The sequence below is a fragment of the Durotheca rogersii genome (genome assembly GCF_024521655.1).
Source record: "Durotheca rogersii strain YMJ 92031201 chromosome Unknown GGS23scaffold_17, whole genome shotgun sequence".
Taxonomy (NCBI): Eukaryota; Fungi; Ascomycota; class Sordariomycetes; order Xylariales; family Xylariaceae; genus Durotheca; species Durotheca rogersii.
In genome coordinates, this window is record NW_026251248.1 from 669,940 (window position 1) to 686,077 (window position 16,138).

The 16,138-nt window shown below is 54.6% G+C and overlaps 5 protein-coding genes across 5 annotated transcripts; 2 read left to right on the plus strand and 3 right to left on the minus strand.

Annotated features, from left to right (window-relative positions):
• On the minus strand, positions 1-1,350 carry GGS23DRAFT_576092 (DUF74-domain-containing protein). The gene is made up of 2 exons (XM_051516837.1): positions 773-1,350; positions 1-666 (listed from the first exon to the last, which is right to left on the minus strand). Exons 1-2 carry the CDS (start codon positions 1,025-1,027, stop codon positions 466-468), a joined length of 456 nt encoding a protein of 151 aa, XP_051370382.1. The 5' UTR covers positions 1,028-1,350; the 3' UTR covers positions 1-465.
• A 2,935-nt stretch (positions 1,351-4,285) lies between these two features.
• GGS23DRAFT_611808 (uncharacterized protein) lies at positions 4,286-7,229 on the plus strand (the record flags this gene model as incomplete). Its single annotated transcript, XM_051520441.1, has 12 exons — positions 4,286-4,297; positions 4,428-4,449; positions 4,602-4,831; positions 4,885-4,977; positions 5,031-5,135; positions 5,187-5,207; positions 5,272-5,292; positions 5,426-5,446; positions 5,504-5,527; positions 5,580-5,597; positions 5,648-5,677; positions 6,583-7,229. 12 exons carry the CDS (start codon positions 4,286-4,288, stop codon positions 6,790-6,792), a joined length of 807 nt encoding a protein of 268 aa, XP_051370383.1. The 3' UTR covers positions 6,793-7,229.
• GGS23DRAFT_576098 (uncharacterized protein) lies at positions 7,043-8,776 on the plus strand. The gene is made up of 3 exons (XM_051516838.1): positions 7,043-8,127; positions 8,240-8,430; positions 8,514-8,776. The coding sequence occupies exons 1-3, from the start codon at positions 7,654-7,656 to the stop codon at positions 8,740-8,742; spliced, it is 894 nt and encodes a 297-aa protein (XP_051370384.1). The 5' UTR covers positions 7,043-7,653; the 3' UTR covers positions 8,743-8,776.
• Positions 8,777-9,295: 519 nt separating this feature from the next.
• On the minus strand, positions 9,296-11,461 carry GGS23DRAFT_598449 (uncharacterized protein; the record flags this gene model as incomplete). The annotated part of the gene is made up of 3 exons (XM_051518781.1): positions 9,296-10,181; positions 10,234-10,457; positions 10,568-11,461. 3 exons carry the CDS (start codon positions 11,459-11,461, stop codon positions 9,296-9,298), a joined length of 2,004 nt encoding a protein of 667 aa, XP_051370385.1.
• A 1,038-nt stretch (positions 11,462-12,499) lies between these two features.
• Positions 12,500-15,522, minus strand: GGS23DRAFT_144732 (putative cullulin 3). The gene is made up of 3 exons (XM_051511288.1): positions 15,253-15,522; positions 12,874-15,170; positions 12,500-12,820 (listed from the first exon to the last, which is right to left on the minus strand). Exons 1-3 carry the CDS (start codon positions 15,307-15,309, stop codon positions 12,643-12,645), a joined length of 2,532 nt encoding a protein of 843 aa, XP_051370386.1. The 5' UTR covers positions 15,310-15,522; the 3' UTR covers positions 12,500-12,642.
• Positions 15,523-16,138: the final 616 nt, after the last annotated feature.

A 16,138-nucleotide genomic window follows, 5' to 3' on the forward strand; every position in this document is an offset into this window, starting at 1 on the left:
ACTACGTCCTAACATCTTCAATTCGATCTCTCTCCCTCTGGTATCAACCGCCAAAGGTCTGAAGTCAGACCGGCCAGCCTAATATCCCGTCCGGCGTGTCCTATCCAGTCCCTCTTTCAGCATCAGAATCTTTATTTTTCTATTCTGTCTCTCTCAGCTTCAGATCAGTGCCCGATACCATTATGCACAGGTTACGAAGGGTGGTCCTAGACATCTGCTCCGCCACGTAGGAGGCGCGTGGAGCTGGGTACATCGCCCGAACACCAACAAGTAGATCAGGCAAAATCACCTTTCCGGTAGAATAGTATAGCAGGCATGCAGATAACTCAATACACAGCTGCACGTCCATACGCAGCGGTCTTAAATTCCCAACCGGGCCGCCGCCGGACGCCCTCCCATCCCCCCCATCGGATCGACCTAGTCAAGCAAGCATCTCCTCCTGCTCCGGCCCCCAATTCAGCGAACCTATCGGCTGGATCCGAGCTGCGGCGGCACCTGCGCGTCGGCGTCGACGCGCTCGATGATAGCCGCGGTGCCGTACGCGCAGGACTGCGCGAACGAGCCCATGTCGCCAGACTCGAAGCGCAGGCAGATGATGGCGTTGCCGCCGCGGGCCTTGGTCTCGGCCACGACGCGGCTTATGGCGTCGTTGCGCGCCGAGTATAGCTGTCGGGACGTCGTCAGTTAGCCAGACGCAGCTCTGCATGCACCTATCTAGGTGCGAGGGAAGCAGTGGCCAGAGGGAAGGGGAGAGGGGAGGTGGCTAGCGCACCATGCTCGTGAACCAGCGCAGTTCGCCGCCGGCCATGCTCTTGAGCACCATGCCCAGGCTCGCGGCCAGGTTGCGCGACCGCACCGTCAGGCCGTACACGGCGCCCAGCACGCGCACCACCCGGTACCCCGGCACGTCGAACATGGTCGTGGTGATGACGCCGTCGGTTTCGGTGAAGCAGTGCAGATCCGACAGATGCGGCGGGATGTCGGCCGGCTGCGAGTAGGCGTGGTGCGGTACTGCTGAGGAACTCATGTCGGTGCTCTCTTCTTCTCTGTTACATATGATGTGTGAACCTATTTATTCTTGTGTGGTCGAATCCCGGATTAGAGCTCGTTGAGTGTGGATGACGGCGATGAAGCAATAGAAGAGATAGGTCTATGTGGAATATATATAGGTAGGTATATAGGGAGGCAAAATAACGACACCCACGAAAGAAAGCAGACACCGTAGAGAGACTGGATGTAAGTCATTGTTATCGAATTCCAGCCCCCCAGTACACCTACATATCACCTTGGGCACCCTGTTCTTGGGCCCATATAGGACTTGGTTGGTATAAAAGCGGTTAAGCATACCTACATCTTGTCTATCTCTCCCTTTGAATTTGAAATTCAAGGCTCTCTGTCCTCCCCCGCAACGTATGCCTGTTCTCCCGAGTCCTCGTTGCCGTAGTAGCATCCAGCCAGGGCCCATGTTGCCTCGTTTGCGAAAATGCCTTACCCTTCCGTATTCCTGCTTATTTGTGTAGGCGTATCGCCTCGTCGCCGGCAAACTAGCCCAACCCGGTTTCACCCGCCACGCTCCGTATTCCTCGCATTGCAACACCCACCCCTTTTGCTTCGACGAGTCCTTCGCTCGCACGGCCTCATGCTACCGCTTTGCTCGACGAAGTCTCCTGTCTCCATCAGATGAACCTGCTCCGCCACCATCCGACTTATGTCGGCCGGTCTTGGCGTACCGGTAATAGGCAAGATACTCCGCTACGCCAATCGCATTCATCGGCCGCGCGTGAGGTCTCCAAGCCACCTTGGATCTCGGTAACTCGAATCAGATGAGCAGATTGGCGCCATGTCGCTTGTCACGCCGACATGTCGCGACACAGCCATGCTAACCTAGTTCTCTAATGTGTGTACAGTCGAATTTAGGTGCTGATCTCACAGCGCTATCCTCAGTCCTCGGGGTATGGATAGCATACCTAGGCAGGAAGGCATACCTATGTGGTCGTGGAAATGATCAGCCATGCAAAGAACATGCAGTGATATCTACTACAATTAATATAATTACATCAAACCGTCAAGTAACACCCGAGCACCTAACGTCTACCCAGCAGTTCTCGTAGGCTATATCGTCTATCTAACCACCCCCTGTTCATCAACATTAATTAATCCGTCCCCAACTGACAGCAGCAACATTTTTTGGCTCCTTCTCTGGCTATTGTTTGCCCTGGGCTCTTCTGTGGGTTCAGCTTTCCGCTGAATTTACGTTTGACACCTCGTGGTGGATCGTTCGTTCTGTTGGACTTTTGTCAGCCGGAAGGTATCTTGACCTCCCATCCCAGGTCTAGTCGGCCAGTTACCTAATACTCACCGGCGCTAAACCAAGGCAAACGATATTTCGCCGTCATTCCGAGCAGGTCAAGCGGCTGTAGTGTCTATAGAAATAAGTGATGCTCCCTAGGCTGTCGGAAAAGAGCATCACTCGGGGGGCTAGGCGGCTTTCCTTGGCGTTACTATTGTTGCGTTCGAGCCACCAAGCTAATTAATATTTCGTATTAGTACGCTGTCTACAACGCCCTATGAATCGCCAACACTTCCGCTGCCGACGAACGCCGGATTCCATAGAGCCCATAGGCAGCATCCACCCAATGTATTTCACCATTGAACGGGTGCTTGTACGAAATGCCAGGCCCAGAAGCCTGCTTCCTGGCAGAGCCGTCCGAATATATGACAAGTCGTGGGCAGGACTCGGCCTCGGATACGATGAGAGGTTGCAACTGCCCGGCGGAAGGCGAATGATGTGCCGAGGGAGATGCACAACGCATCCTGCATAGCTGAACTATGCGGAGCAAGGCAGGCGCAACAGGCAGATAACCCGTCGGCATCGATCTGCCGGAGCAGAAGAAGGCCACTTGGCTAATATTATCGTGGTGGTTTGCTGGACTTTCTGGTTCGAGCGAGATCCTGACTGACAATCACAAGGTGATTGCAGAACACATCTTCCTATGGTAGCCAGGTAGGCAGTCACGTAGCAATAGAGACGGAACGGGGCTGGCCGGGTGGTGGGCATCGTCCATTCCGAACATGGAGCTCGCTAATCGAGGATTGCTGGTGTGACTTCCCAGCGCGCTTCCGCAGCATACCTACCTATTACAAGTGCCCTGAAGCCGAAGAAGGTGAAGGGAAGTGGTGAAGGGAAGTGGTGACGTGTGGTGGTTAGCAGCAGCCACGAGCAGCAGCCACGAGCTAGAACTGGGAGTGACGGTAGGACACTTGCCTCAGTGGTATAAATCTCCGGGCTGCCTAAAAAGACCAACCGACTCTGACGAGCCCGCCCAGTTTTACAACACAACAACACTACCCACACCCTCCAGCAACGCTTCGACAGTTTTACAATTTGCCCCGAGCACTGGTACATTTGCAATTATGAGACACTAATCGCCTTTGAAGAGACAGCATAGCCGACATGGACTCTGCACCTTCTCGCCTAACGCCCGAGGCCACCGGTCTAGATTCACGAGACAACGTCTCCAACGGCTGTCAAGCGAAAGCCTAATCACGATCTCGAGCTTACTGTCAGCGGCACCGAGGGTACTAATATCGAGGATACTGCCAAAGACCTGAGCCCTGATACCACCGAGACGATCGATCGGAATACCTGGGCTCATCACTCGCCACCGCCTCTCGAAAATTACATGAAGGCCGATGGTACCGTCGATTTTGATCCTGTCTGGGCTACCTGCAAGAACGTCCAGCACAAGTTGAGAGGTGCCTACGACCATGGCCTTCCTCGATAAGACTCATCCCAAGTGATGAGTTTTGCTGTCCACTACGCTGGGTTATGGGAGGAAGAACCCAGCCCGACGGCCGTTCTGCAGTTGGTGTCTCCGGCTTGTCCGTGCCCAGACTCCTTTCTTCGTCAAGCCCAGCAATCCATCTCCAGGTGAGTGGCCCGAAAATTGAGAGGAAAATCGTCTTTGATCCATTCAACGCACATTCAATCCTGTTTTTGCTGCGTTGTGGTGTCTAATGGTATCTAGCTAGACCACCCAGGTATGTACGCACTCTTCAGCTGCGAGGAGTATTTATACATAGGCTAATTTACACGGCTGGTATCACGGCATCCACGGCATCCTCCGATACCGATTACGGAGCTTATATAAGCCTTATAGGCTTCAATGGGCCTCATAGGCTTTAATAGGAGATTAGCTTAAGCTTTAGGTAAATAGATAGCTTCATTATTAAGCTTTTCCATTACGAGTCTCGTCCACTAGTCGTAATAGCTGGCTTAGTCGAGATGCCTCAGAAGGTAAGGATTTGAATAAAATCATTGCAATTCCTGAATGGGGAATATCACTAACAAAGAAGGAGGCCACCAAGCTTGTGAGAGTTGACAGATCGCATGTGATTCCTTTACTAACAACATTCGTCTTCGGTAGCCAAGGCCCGAGGAGCATCCAGGTGAGTTTTCACGTTCTATTTTCCCAATATCTTCCAATTCAGCAATGGCGTAAAGTTACCCGAGTTATACTGACTTGAGCCAAATAGAAGCCCTCCCAAGCAAGTCCACCGTACCCTAGCTGCTGATTCGATGACCTGACTCCCATGAACAGGGTCCCCGACGACAGGCGTCCGGGGTAAAACGCCCCGTATGTTCAGTGCTCGAGTAGCCTGTGAACAGATGGAGAAAAAGTTCTTAGCTTTCCAAACGGGAGGACTCACCATCCCCCGACCCCGAGCCAAAGAAGCCCCGGCTGAAGGTACCGAGTCATATTCAATCCTTCCCAAAGACGCTAGCCTTCTCATACTTACAATTATCATTTCACAGCCGGAGACGAAGGAGGTATGTTGTACAATTTCCAGGATTGTGACTCTTACTGAGGACTGTCTGGAAAGTGGTACGAGGAGAAGATAGAGGTAATTGTGATAATTCTCACTCGGATACCCCTGAATCTAATGTATCAGCAGACCCACGTCAAGCTCGCCACCGTATGTGTTTCTCTTCTGTTCCCGCGATTATCCCGTGCTAACTTTCTACATAGAAGTTCTACGAGAAGAAGGAGGTACTGAACTTGAATGTCCTACAATTGCGCAGTATGGCTCCACTAACAATTTTTCGCACTCAGCACTTTGAGAAGCTCCAGAAGGTATGTGTCAGAAGATAGCAAATCTACAATAACAGGCTAACTATGATTCAGGAGCACGTGGCCAAGGCCAAGGTTAGTTGTACATGTCACATTATTTTCTTTTGGACATCTTTGAAACCTGACAAAGAACTTTCAGGAATACCGGAAGAAAGCGAAGGTTAGTGAAGAGATCTCAGGCTTCGTCTCGCATTAGCAAATAATTCATGAAACAGGAAGCCCCAACTGCAGATGTACGATGATCCCGACCACACTCATGACACGATTGGAAACTGACATGTGGTGATCCGAAGACCGGCCGAAACGCGATTCTCGTGGGCAATCTTCAACTTGGGATACATCTACACATGTGTCTGATCAAGACTTGCTAGGCTGAGTTGGAGTCATCAGAGGCCGTAAGTCTTCATAACATGCACTAGTCTCAAATAATATCTAACAATGTCGCAGGAGGGCGAGGCTGAGACGGTAAGGCTCTTGAACCGAGAAATATCACCTGCTTACCAAACGAGTTATAGCCCAAGAACGACAGCACCGCAGTGCAAGAGGTAAGATCTACCTGATAATTATTGGGACGTAAGCATACACTACCCTTAGGGAGGACCCGGCCTACAAATCTTACAGTGACCACCCCCGGATCATACGGGCGCGGGGAGTTTCAATCCTCGACCAGATCCGTACACAATACTCTACAGTACCACCTCTCACCACCCATTCCCCGCTACCTGCTACGTACTTGCTTCGTATATCTACTTTCCTCCCCTCTAGCTCCTTATCTGTAACTGATTTTTGTCAGCAGCCGTGTCTATAGGTATTTCGCCCATCGCCAACATCTCCTCCGTTTGCTCGTCCATCCCGATTCTCTTTTTTTTTTTTCATCTTCACGTCTTGTTCTCCTCCTCCTCCTCCGCCGTCCCACCACCCTCGTCGGCCCCTGCGCCAAACCCCAGAGCCCAGATCCGACCGGACCTCGAGGACTTGGTGGTGCATTTCGCTCGCTTCACATACTAACCCAAAGCGCATCCCATCCGGAGGTTGCTCTGCTGTGGGAGCAATGAAATATGGGAAGAAGAGGTTGAATTAATCAGCTAGCTACCTGGAAAGGAATTCCTCTAAAGAGAGAGTCCTAGCGATGATACAGAACATAAAAGACACCATGGGAGCATGAGGCGAGGCAGGCATTTTAGGGCCGAGTAACTACCCGGAAATTAATCTGCTTTGCGTAGGGGTAGCCTCAATCTTCTGTCCATGGCTTGAAGGAGATGCCAGAGACTTGTGTTGCATCTACTAGGGTTAATACTCCACAGTGGGTGTTAGTTGTCGCCTGCGTGTGTACTAGAAATTCGTTGGGGCAGAGTGCCCACTAGAAATACGTCGGGTAAAGAGTAGAAAACAAAGCTCAAGGTTGCCTCTAGTCTCTATAAAGCAGGTGAATTCTTTGATAACCTGCAAGGCTATCCTCGAGAACACCACCGATGCCGAGACCCGGCTGCTGATCGGGGGCCGGGCCTTCGCCTTTGGCGACGAGGTTGAGAGGGTTGATAAAATCACGCGCTTGGGTGATGATGAGGTGCGGACGCAGGACTCACTGTCCGGGTGGATTCCTGCACCGAATACATACCTACATTTAGCAGATGTATCCATGCTACTATCGTTGCAATAATACCTAGACGCATCTCTCGAATGCTTTGAGATGCCGTAAATTAATGCCTCGCAACCCGCCCTCCAGCAAACGGGCTGCTTGCTATCCAGGTATGGCTATCCAGGTATGGCTGGCGGTGGTCTCCGCGAAGTGGTGCGGGGCTCGCTCTTCCAAGTGGCGGCGGCCTACGAAGTCGAAGTCGCCCATCCGGCGACGATAGTATTACCTAGGTATTACCGTATGTTGTCCTGCACGTCCACCGCGGTTTGGCGGTCGATCGTACATCCGCGCCGAGTGGTGGTCATGCGAGATCGAGAAGGCAAGAACTTGACGGCTAACGCGCCTATATTAAGATGACATTCGAATCGGATATCGTGGCGGCTTGATCTACGCCATTCTTTGGGGTTCATGAAGGGGATAACTGATGTTATTACATGTGTGATTTATATCCCGTCCCAATAACCTACTTATAAGGAACCGTCCCTTTTGGCCAGGACATGCCACCGCACCGGAACGTCTATAGCTATTCTTGCCCGGACAGGTCTCCCCATCTTTCCGGATGGCGTCACTTTTCCTCCTCGCCGCTCACTTCGCCCCCTTAAAGATCCCCTGGTTTTACGTTGTGGGGGTTTCGGAACGTCTTGCTCCATTTTCGAGACCGTCCCCCAGGCCCATCCTAGCTCTCTCCCACCTCTGTCCCCGGAATCTCTGTCTATCTGGCCATCCAATTATTCCTTGCGGATGTGATAGTTTGGGCGCTTGACAACGCTCGGACCTACAGCTGTATATAAAGATCGACGGCATCGCCCCTACCGGGGAGATTGCTCGATTGGACTAAGCCTCTACCTAGTTTTATCAGAGATATTTTGCTATCGCCTAGAAATGGTCTCCTCTCCCTCGAAGGCAGTGAAAATGGCACTATCCTCGGCGCTGCTCGCGGGGCTCCTCCTCGCCTCCACCGCTTCCGCGCGCCCGGCGAAGCGCGGGACGGGCTCGATCAAATGCCCGGTGGTCCTCGACGGGCTCGTGCCGGCGGACGCGACGCCGGCGGACTTCGACTCGAACGCGACGAGCCCGTTCGACCCGGACAACGTCCGCGGCAGCGAGAAGTTCTCCGCGATCCTGCTGCTCCCGGACGTCGAGCGCTCGCGCTTCGACGACGCCAGCTCCCGCGCCGTCGAGGTCACCATCAACGACAACTCCGTCTTCCAGAACCAGCAGGGCTTCCGCCGCGCCGGCCTGCAGATCCAGGGCGACGTGAACGAGAACGGCCCCGGCACCCAGGGCGTCAGGACCCTGCATTTCAGCGTCAAGCAGGACCCCCAGCGCACCCTGAACCTCACGCACGAGTATCTGGTACGGGAACTTCTGAGGGGCGGGGGAGGGGAGAGAAAACGGAAAGATAGACGCTGTTGGGATTTGAAGCGACGCGGATCCGAGGCTGACTGTAGAGTAATAATACCTCTAGAATGTCTGGCACGAGACCAGCGACTTCAGCGCGAACCAGTTCAACTTCCAGACGGGCACCATCATCGGCAAGTCGGGCAGCGACAAGGACACGTTCAAGGTGCTCGACCGGCAGAACAGCCAAGTGTGGTCGACGCCGATCGACGCACAGGCCTGGCAGAACTTTGCGATCACGCTCGACTTTGCGAAGAAGTAGGTCTCTCTCTCTCTCTCTCCGTTACCCCCTCCCCCCCTTCCCCCTTTTCGGAGCTAGCTGCTGAGACCCCGAGGCCCAGCACCCTGCAGGTGTACTACTCGAAGGGCGACGAGCCGCTCGAGGCCGTGACCGCGCCGCTGAGGAACGACAACAGCGGCGGCGGCCAGTACCAGATCGGCATCCTCAAGAAGCCGACCGGCACCTCGGACGTCGCCAACTCGGGCTTCCAGGAGAAGGGCATCAGCGAGGGCCAGATCTACGGCGGCCTCTTCCTCGAGGACAGCGCGGACGGTTGCGTTTCCCTGTGAGCTGGGCTGGGCTATCGCGCGTACTGAATTCCGGGGGGGGGGGGGGGCAGGGAACTGTCAGACTGGAAAGGTAAAGGTTAGGTAAGGGGGTGAGTGGTGAAGGGGTTTGGGGTGTATTAGAAGGCCCCACGAGGAGAGGGAGGAGAGGATATTATCGCAGGCGATTCTATCACATCTACAAGATAAATCAAAGTATCAAGAGCAAGCAAGCGTTACATGCACATATATCATGACCCACCGCAGCACGAAAACATCATGAGCACATCAGTTAACATATTTCGTCAGATTCATCGTGCCTAGGCTGCCAGTCCTATGATGTCCACGCAATGTCCTGATGTCCCGGTATCCCTATGCCCTATGTGACGCCCTTCGTACAGCCATCTTACAAGCGCATATTGCACACCACTGATGTATACCTATCGTCCCTCGTATCCCCTACGCCGCGAAGAACACAGGGTCGGCCCCCATACTTACCGAATAGAAAATGGATATCCGCTCCAGATCGCTCAACTCCCCAACCGAAAAACAAAAACAAGAAAAAAAAACAAACCTTTCACAGCCAATTCAGCTTCTCGCTCTTCTGGGAGAGCCCGCTTCTCCGCTGCATCAGTGACTCCGGAGACTCAGTCAGTTCGTCCGCCAACATCGCACGCGGGTCAGCCCCTCCTCTCCGTGTGCCCTCGCCCTCGCCCTCGCCCCAGCTCCCGCTGCGCGAGGACCGCCGGCTGGGTAAGTCGTTGCGGTCGTCGTCATCGTCGCCGGGGTCAAAGCTGTCCGCGCTGTCGCGCGGATGCGGCGATGGCGGCTGCGTCGGAGCTTCGGGGCGTGCAGAGGAGGCTGGCGGAGACCGGATAGCTCCTGAGGGCGGCAGCGGCGGGAGCGTCGGCTGAGAGCGCCGCGCCGAGTCCTGCGACCACGCTGGCGCGAAGAAGGAGTCTGTCGCCGGGGTCCGCGTCGCGACCGCGTCGCCGAGGAACAGCGAATCGTCGCGTAGCGGGACTTTCAGCGGCAGCGGCTTTCGCTTCTCGCGCCGGAGCCGGCTTCCGCTCTCCCTCCTCGCTGTCTCCTCGTCGCGCTCCCTCATGCGCCTTTCGTCCTCCTCGGCTTGTCTCCTCTGGATCTCGCGCTCCCGCTCCTCCTGTTCCTCGCGCTCGCGCCTGAGCATCTCGTTCCGCCACCGCATCGCGAAAGGCATGCCCATATCAGCCTCCACTTCGGCCAAATCGCCCACAAGGCCGACGGCCCCTGGCCCTGGCGGTACCAGCGGCGTCGCCGCCTCGCACTTGACCACCCGCCGCACGTGGAAGCTCGACAGCGGTCGTCGCCCTGCCTTCTGGAGCCTCAGGTGCACGCCCTGCTCGAGCCGCTCCCGCACCCGCTCTATGAGTGGCGGACGCGTCTGTCGCGGCCGGTCCGAGACCCAGGACCCGCGCGACGGGCTTGGCGCGCGCTTCAGTTGTGGCTCTGCCGTTGCTGCTGTCCTTGCTGCACCTGTTGCTACACTGGTTCCGGACGGGGACGGGGAGTGCGACGGAGTCGGAGAGGGAAGAGGAGCCCGAGAGGCTGAAGGAGAAGGTGAAGGGCGCGGAGATGGGTGAGGATAAGGGTGTGAGGAACGATCTACCATCTGGCGACCCCGTGTGGGTGGCGACGAGGTGTACGGCCCGATAGAGGGGGATATGGATGGTGACGGACTGGGGGACGGATGGTATGGCCTATACGCGGTGGAGGCGGAGGACGGCGGGCGGCTACAGACATCGACATCATGTGCATCGCAGTTACGACGCTGACGTTCCAACAGTCTACTTATGCGTGCGGACCGCACGCTACTTCGTCCACTCGACGCGCGCGTGTCAAGCGAGGATGATGAGCCAGTACGTTCGCTATGTAGATCCTCGTCTTCCCAGTCGTTGTTGTCGTAATCTTGCCCAGAAACTCCAGGCAGATTCAGAGATCCGGGCCGTGAGCTCGGGGAGGATTGTTGTTCGTCTCGAGGCATGTAGGCCGAGAACCTGGACGAGACCGGCTGCGGTGATGGCGAACCGCTGCATCCGGGTTGTGATTCGTGACCCGACGGAGATCGCTGCGCATAGATCGGCTTCTGAGGCCTCCAGTTGTCACTACTACCGCTTAGCGGCCGTGGGTTAGTAGAAGACTTACAGTCGCCTTCGTGGCTAGTGCTGTACCCGCTACTCGTCCTCTTTACGGAAGAGGTACGAGACTCAGGGTACCTAGCCGCCGCCTGACGCTGAAGTTGGCTGAGTCTTTTACCCAGCCGCCGTCTCTCCTGGGAGTCGGCAGAATCATGCACTGGCCTCTGCTGTGCACGAGTCCGCCGCAGCCTAGTTGCTACGGGCTCACCCGTCGGCGCGTAGTGACAGCGGGAAGAATCGCCTGTGGGGTCTGACGAGACTGTCCTAGACCGTTGTGAGGTGGATGGTGACGTCGGCACTGGGTCCGATATGGCCGTATCTGATCTCCGGACGGTGGTGGTTTTGGCCGCGTCACCAACAGTACTGCCGATAGACCGAAGATGGCTACCTGGCGGTGGCGGCTTATCAAAGACGACGACCTCGGTGCTTATGTTGCTGGAAGTTTCCCAGCCTGCATCGCTGTCGTTATCGATGCCGTCCGGCCGGATGGTGGCAACCTCGCTGTAACAGTCGGAAAGGCCACCAAGAGCCTCCAGCCGCAGGAGACTCTGCCGTTTTCTGCTCATGTTCCTATCTACAGGCAGCGGCCCGGAGATGGTGGGGAAAAGAAACAAGGGATAGGGCTAATGATGGTAACGCTGAATATCAAAACAAGGGAGGAAAGGGGAGAGGGGAGGGTTCGGTTATGCTAGGGTGAGAGGGGACCCAGAGTGATGATGCATTAGCCCGTGTACTTGCGCCGAGCAAGTAAAGCGGCATGGCACGCTTAAGAAGGTGAGTATGAAGACACCCGGAAGATGGATGTTCGGAAGCGTTAAAGGGCATTGTGCGAACGTGATAATGTATTGTTTCCCCCTTGTTGCGAGAATGGCCTTGTTCGCCTGGGCCGATTAGACTCTATTATGTCGATGTCACCCTTCAGCTTAGTTTCCAAGCCCCCGGGCGAGAGATAACCAGCTTGTTGATTGTATCAAGGGAAGCGTAGGTCGAAGTACAACAGCTTTTGTTCAAGCCTGAAAGAAGAGCACCCATGGTTCTTTGTGCTGACTCCTCTAAGGATGCTCGTAGCATGATGCTATGCAATCTTACATGCGCAACGGTGGTAGATCGTGATGTGCGTGGACACAAAGGCACTTCTACCTAGATACGAGCGCCAACAGTATGACAATTGCTTGTTCTTCCTTCCAGCGAGCCCTTCGACCGCCAACACGGATACCGGCGTGCCGCCCCAGAATGGAAGCTAGGCCACAACAGCATAGGGGACACCGCGACTCTGCTTTTTTCTTCATGTTATCCTCGTTTGGCCATCGACATGATAGTTATAGTACCTCTTGTGAATCTCGATACAAGCGCGGCGGCCTGTCTGTTAACTAGGTATATGCGTGTAGTCTATACCTCGACTCGCCCTTTTGCCATGGTCACGCATGCAGTCGAGAATGAAAACTCGGGTCCCCGAAACTGATAAGTACCGTTTGTGGACCCCGATCTGGGCATCGAAAAAGCGAGGCCTGTTAGATCCGCACTTAGCGTGCCAGGAAGCTCGAATTTGGGGGACTCGACGGAAAATCTGCTGTGACTGTATACGCGACCCTCCGTACAAGGAGAGCGAAATCTAATCAGGTGGACTGTAAATAGGGCGCCATTATTTGTCATATAGACTCCGTGTCTCTTCCCTCCAACACATCTTCGACTTCAGTGAGGTATGACAGCAGGGGGGGACTGGGTTTCTGCAACGGAGGAGGGGGAACTAAGCGACATATTGGTAACCAGGGTTACCGTCGGGAAGCTCCATCCTGTCGATATACTCGCGTGTAATCAATGCTTCAATCCGACGCTTGATGAGGGGCACGTCGGGCTTGAAACGACTGGCCAGAACCTGTATGACCTCTGTAACAAGTTGCGTGTGGCCGAGTTCCTTGCGTTGCCTAGAACGATACCGCGTTAGTTTGATCTCTGGAGCGCAAACAATGACACGTACTTCATGATGCGGACAATGGCAGCATCGGTGATGTACATCCTCGTCTCCTCCGTCTTCTTGTCTGTTTCTCGGCGCTCCTCGTCATTCTCGACTTTGTTGGCCGCGTTGACCGAAGGGACCTTGATCTTGATCGCCTTGCTATAGAACTCGCGGTTAAAAGCAAATCGATCTCCTGGTTTGGCCGCCGATTTGGTCTGTGGCTCCTTGAGAAGAACGCGATAAGCCTTGATCACGGACAGAGACGTCAGAACGTTGATCAGGTCCAGTTGTGGGATATTGGTCCTCTCCTGGATATCTTCGAACGACAGCCACTCGTCTCCAGCTACGTCGTTAAACATGAGTAGTACGATCATGCCGTAGGTCGACACGTTGATGTCGTAACGACGTTCCTTGCTGAGCGGCCCGGCGGCTTTCCCGTGAATCTTCGGAAATACGCATTTGACATCCGCGGTCCCTAGATTTCCAAGCCAAGTGAGGACGCGGCCGTTGCGGTTCTTCGTGTAGAATTTGAAAAAGCTATCCTGGAGTCCCTGGATCTCACGCGGGTAAACAGTCTTGCCCTTTGATCCGTCCGCGAGACCCGAACTGCGGCCCATGATTTCTTTGGGCCAATTGTTACCAGCGAGGACGCTGATGCTGAGATCGATCTGATTCTCGTCGAGCTCTCCGAGGCCGCGAACGTGGTCTCGATACTGATCGGTCGTCTCCCTGGAGGTGTGCATATCTCTAAACATGCCCTCGAACTTCTGCGTAAAATTGTTACCAAGTTCACGTTTCATGCGTGATATCATCTCCTGCTCGACCTCCTGGCTCTCAGACTTGGCGTGCAGCAGGCGACGAGCTAGATGCTTTTGGTAGTACTGTTCAAACTTGTCCTTCTCCCCGATATACCTCAGGAGAGTGATGGCTTTGTCGAGCACGACGTCGACCTCGGCCTCGGTCTTGCCCTTGATTCCGCGTTTCAAGTTGTCGTCTATGAATAGCGACACGTACTCGGAGCTTCGATCGAAGGAATTGATGAAGTCGGAGAAGCTTTTCGTCAGTGCCGTTTGCAGGATGAGATCCTCCGCAAAACACTGGGTCCAGAGCCGATCAAACTTGTCCTTCAAAGCCAGAACGTCGTCAACCCACCTGACCGCTGCGGCTGTCTGCTGAGCGGCAGCGTTGATGGCCTTGGGTTTGGACTTGTCTGTGCCCTCGGCGACCTCCTCAACGTCGGCCTGCTGCGCAACGCTGAAATCTGTGTTCTTGAGAGTCTTCTCAATTTCCGTCCCAAGGTCAATGACCCGTACCGCAAGAGCGTTACGTAGAGAGGCCCTTTTCGGATCGACACGAGTAATGAGCTGGTAGAGAATGTTGAGATCCTCGATCCTGTCGTTGTCGATCATAGCCTTGACACCGCTCCCCTCGGCGTTGAGGAATTCTTCCAAATGGGTTGTGATGAGTTCCTGCTCAAGCACTTGTATGATCTTGGGTAAGGAGAGAAGGGAGACCGTAGTCTGGCATCGATCGGCCTCCTCGGCGAGACGTCTCTGCGTGTGGCGGAGCCACGCGCTCGCGTCGCCCTCGCGAAGCAACTTTTCACACTCGGATTTATAAAAGATCCGGCTGCTATGAAGATATTCGGGTTCGAACGTAGTCGAATACAGACGTTGGTGCTCCAGCTCCTCGTCTGTCTCGTAAAGAATCTCCAGCATAGAGATGCAGCTACGCAACAGGGCCTTATCTATGACATCACCCTCTCTCTCCATATTGATCTGATCGATGATGGTAGCATTAAAGACGTGGAATATGAGACGATCCGAGCCGATCGCTTTGAGGCTTGACCGTAGGATGTGATCGCGGTATAGGCCGATGGTGACGATATATATCAGCGGCTGGCCGTTGTCCTGAGTGTATCCACGGTCGAGATACATTAGGATGTCGGCGATCATGTTCATGGACATGTTATGCATCTCCCACGAACTGCGGACGCCTTTTAGGAATATCTCCCCCAGAGCGCGGCGTTCGACGACGCTGGCTCCGGGAACCTCATCGAGGGCCACGCTGATGAGCTTTTTGGAAATGAGTGCCCAGATGGCGGGTATGACCTCGTCGGCGAACCATTGTTCCTCGAATGCCTTCACTCTCTCGTACAACTGCTGCCCGGCCTTCTGCAGAACAATCTTATATGAATACCGGTATAGCTGCTCGAAGGAAAGGTTTCCGGCGTTGCGCATGTGTATGTCGCGGAGGGCATCTCGAAGCTTCTCCCAACACTGCTCGAACTCGTTGGCACTGGTCGATTGCGTCGAAGGCTGTTACATGAGCCGAGTTAGTAGGTTGCCTTGTGGGAGTGATCGAGGGAGAAAATAGGGTAGGCCGATATATGGGACGTACTCGTCGTGGGGGGCGAATACGGCCTCTCATCATGGAACCACCCCGGCCGCTAATCATACTGGCTGTTCACAATGTTGGGGCCGGCTCTTGGGGGTGGGGGTAGAGGCTCTGTGACTCTGGCTGGAGTTGGCAGGTAGAGGTAGGAGCGAGTAGATGGCGGTCGACGGTGGTTGTAGGTACCCAAACCATGTGTAGATTACAACATGATGGTAAAGGGCATGACGGGGAAGAATATGAGCGAGATGAGGTCGACGACGAATCAGTTATGTGTATTTGTTGGATTTAGTCGACCTGGATAGATGGTTCCGAACCCCCATACCAAGCCCAAGACGACGATGTGAGTAACGACAGCAATAATCGAGGATGGGTGCCCAAGGGCAGGAGGGTGTTGGCTCGGCGAGGGCAGGACGTCTCTAGACGGGCTGAGAAATCGGCGAATAAAGCGGTCGGCGGGTCAGACAGCTGAAAATAAGGTAGTTAGCAGCTAAAAGGGGGGAGGGGGAGATGAAAGCAACGACTTGAGGAGATGAGCTCTATGTAGGTATTTGGATATTTGGCCTTTAGCTGGCGGCGTTGGACGCTGGATCAGTCACAGCTGGCGGTAGAGAGGTAAGAGGTAAAACTGGCGGGGAGGAGGTGCGGGGAGACAGCCGGTCTAACTCGCCGTAAGCCGAGACGCTGCTGCTTACCTGTTGGCAGTTTATGGTTTGGCATCACCAGGGCGAGCAAAGTGTTTCTGCGTCTGTCGTTTGGCTCTGGCTCTAGCTCTGGCGTTGCGGATGAAGGCGGACGACGAAGGGTCGGAATGGCGTCGAATTGGCCAGGAACCTTGCCGCGAGGTACCTACGTAACCTCGAGAGCCCGGGGCGGAGCGAGGTTCCATTTT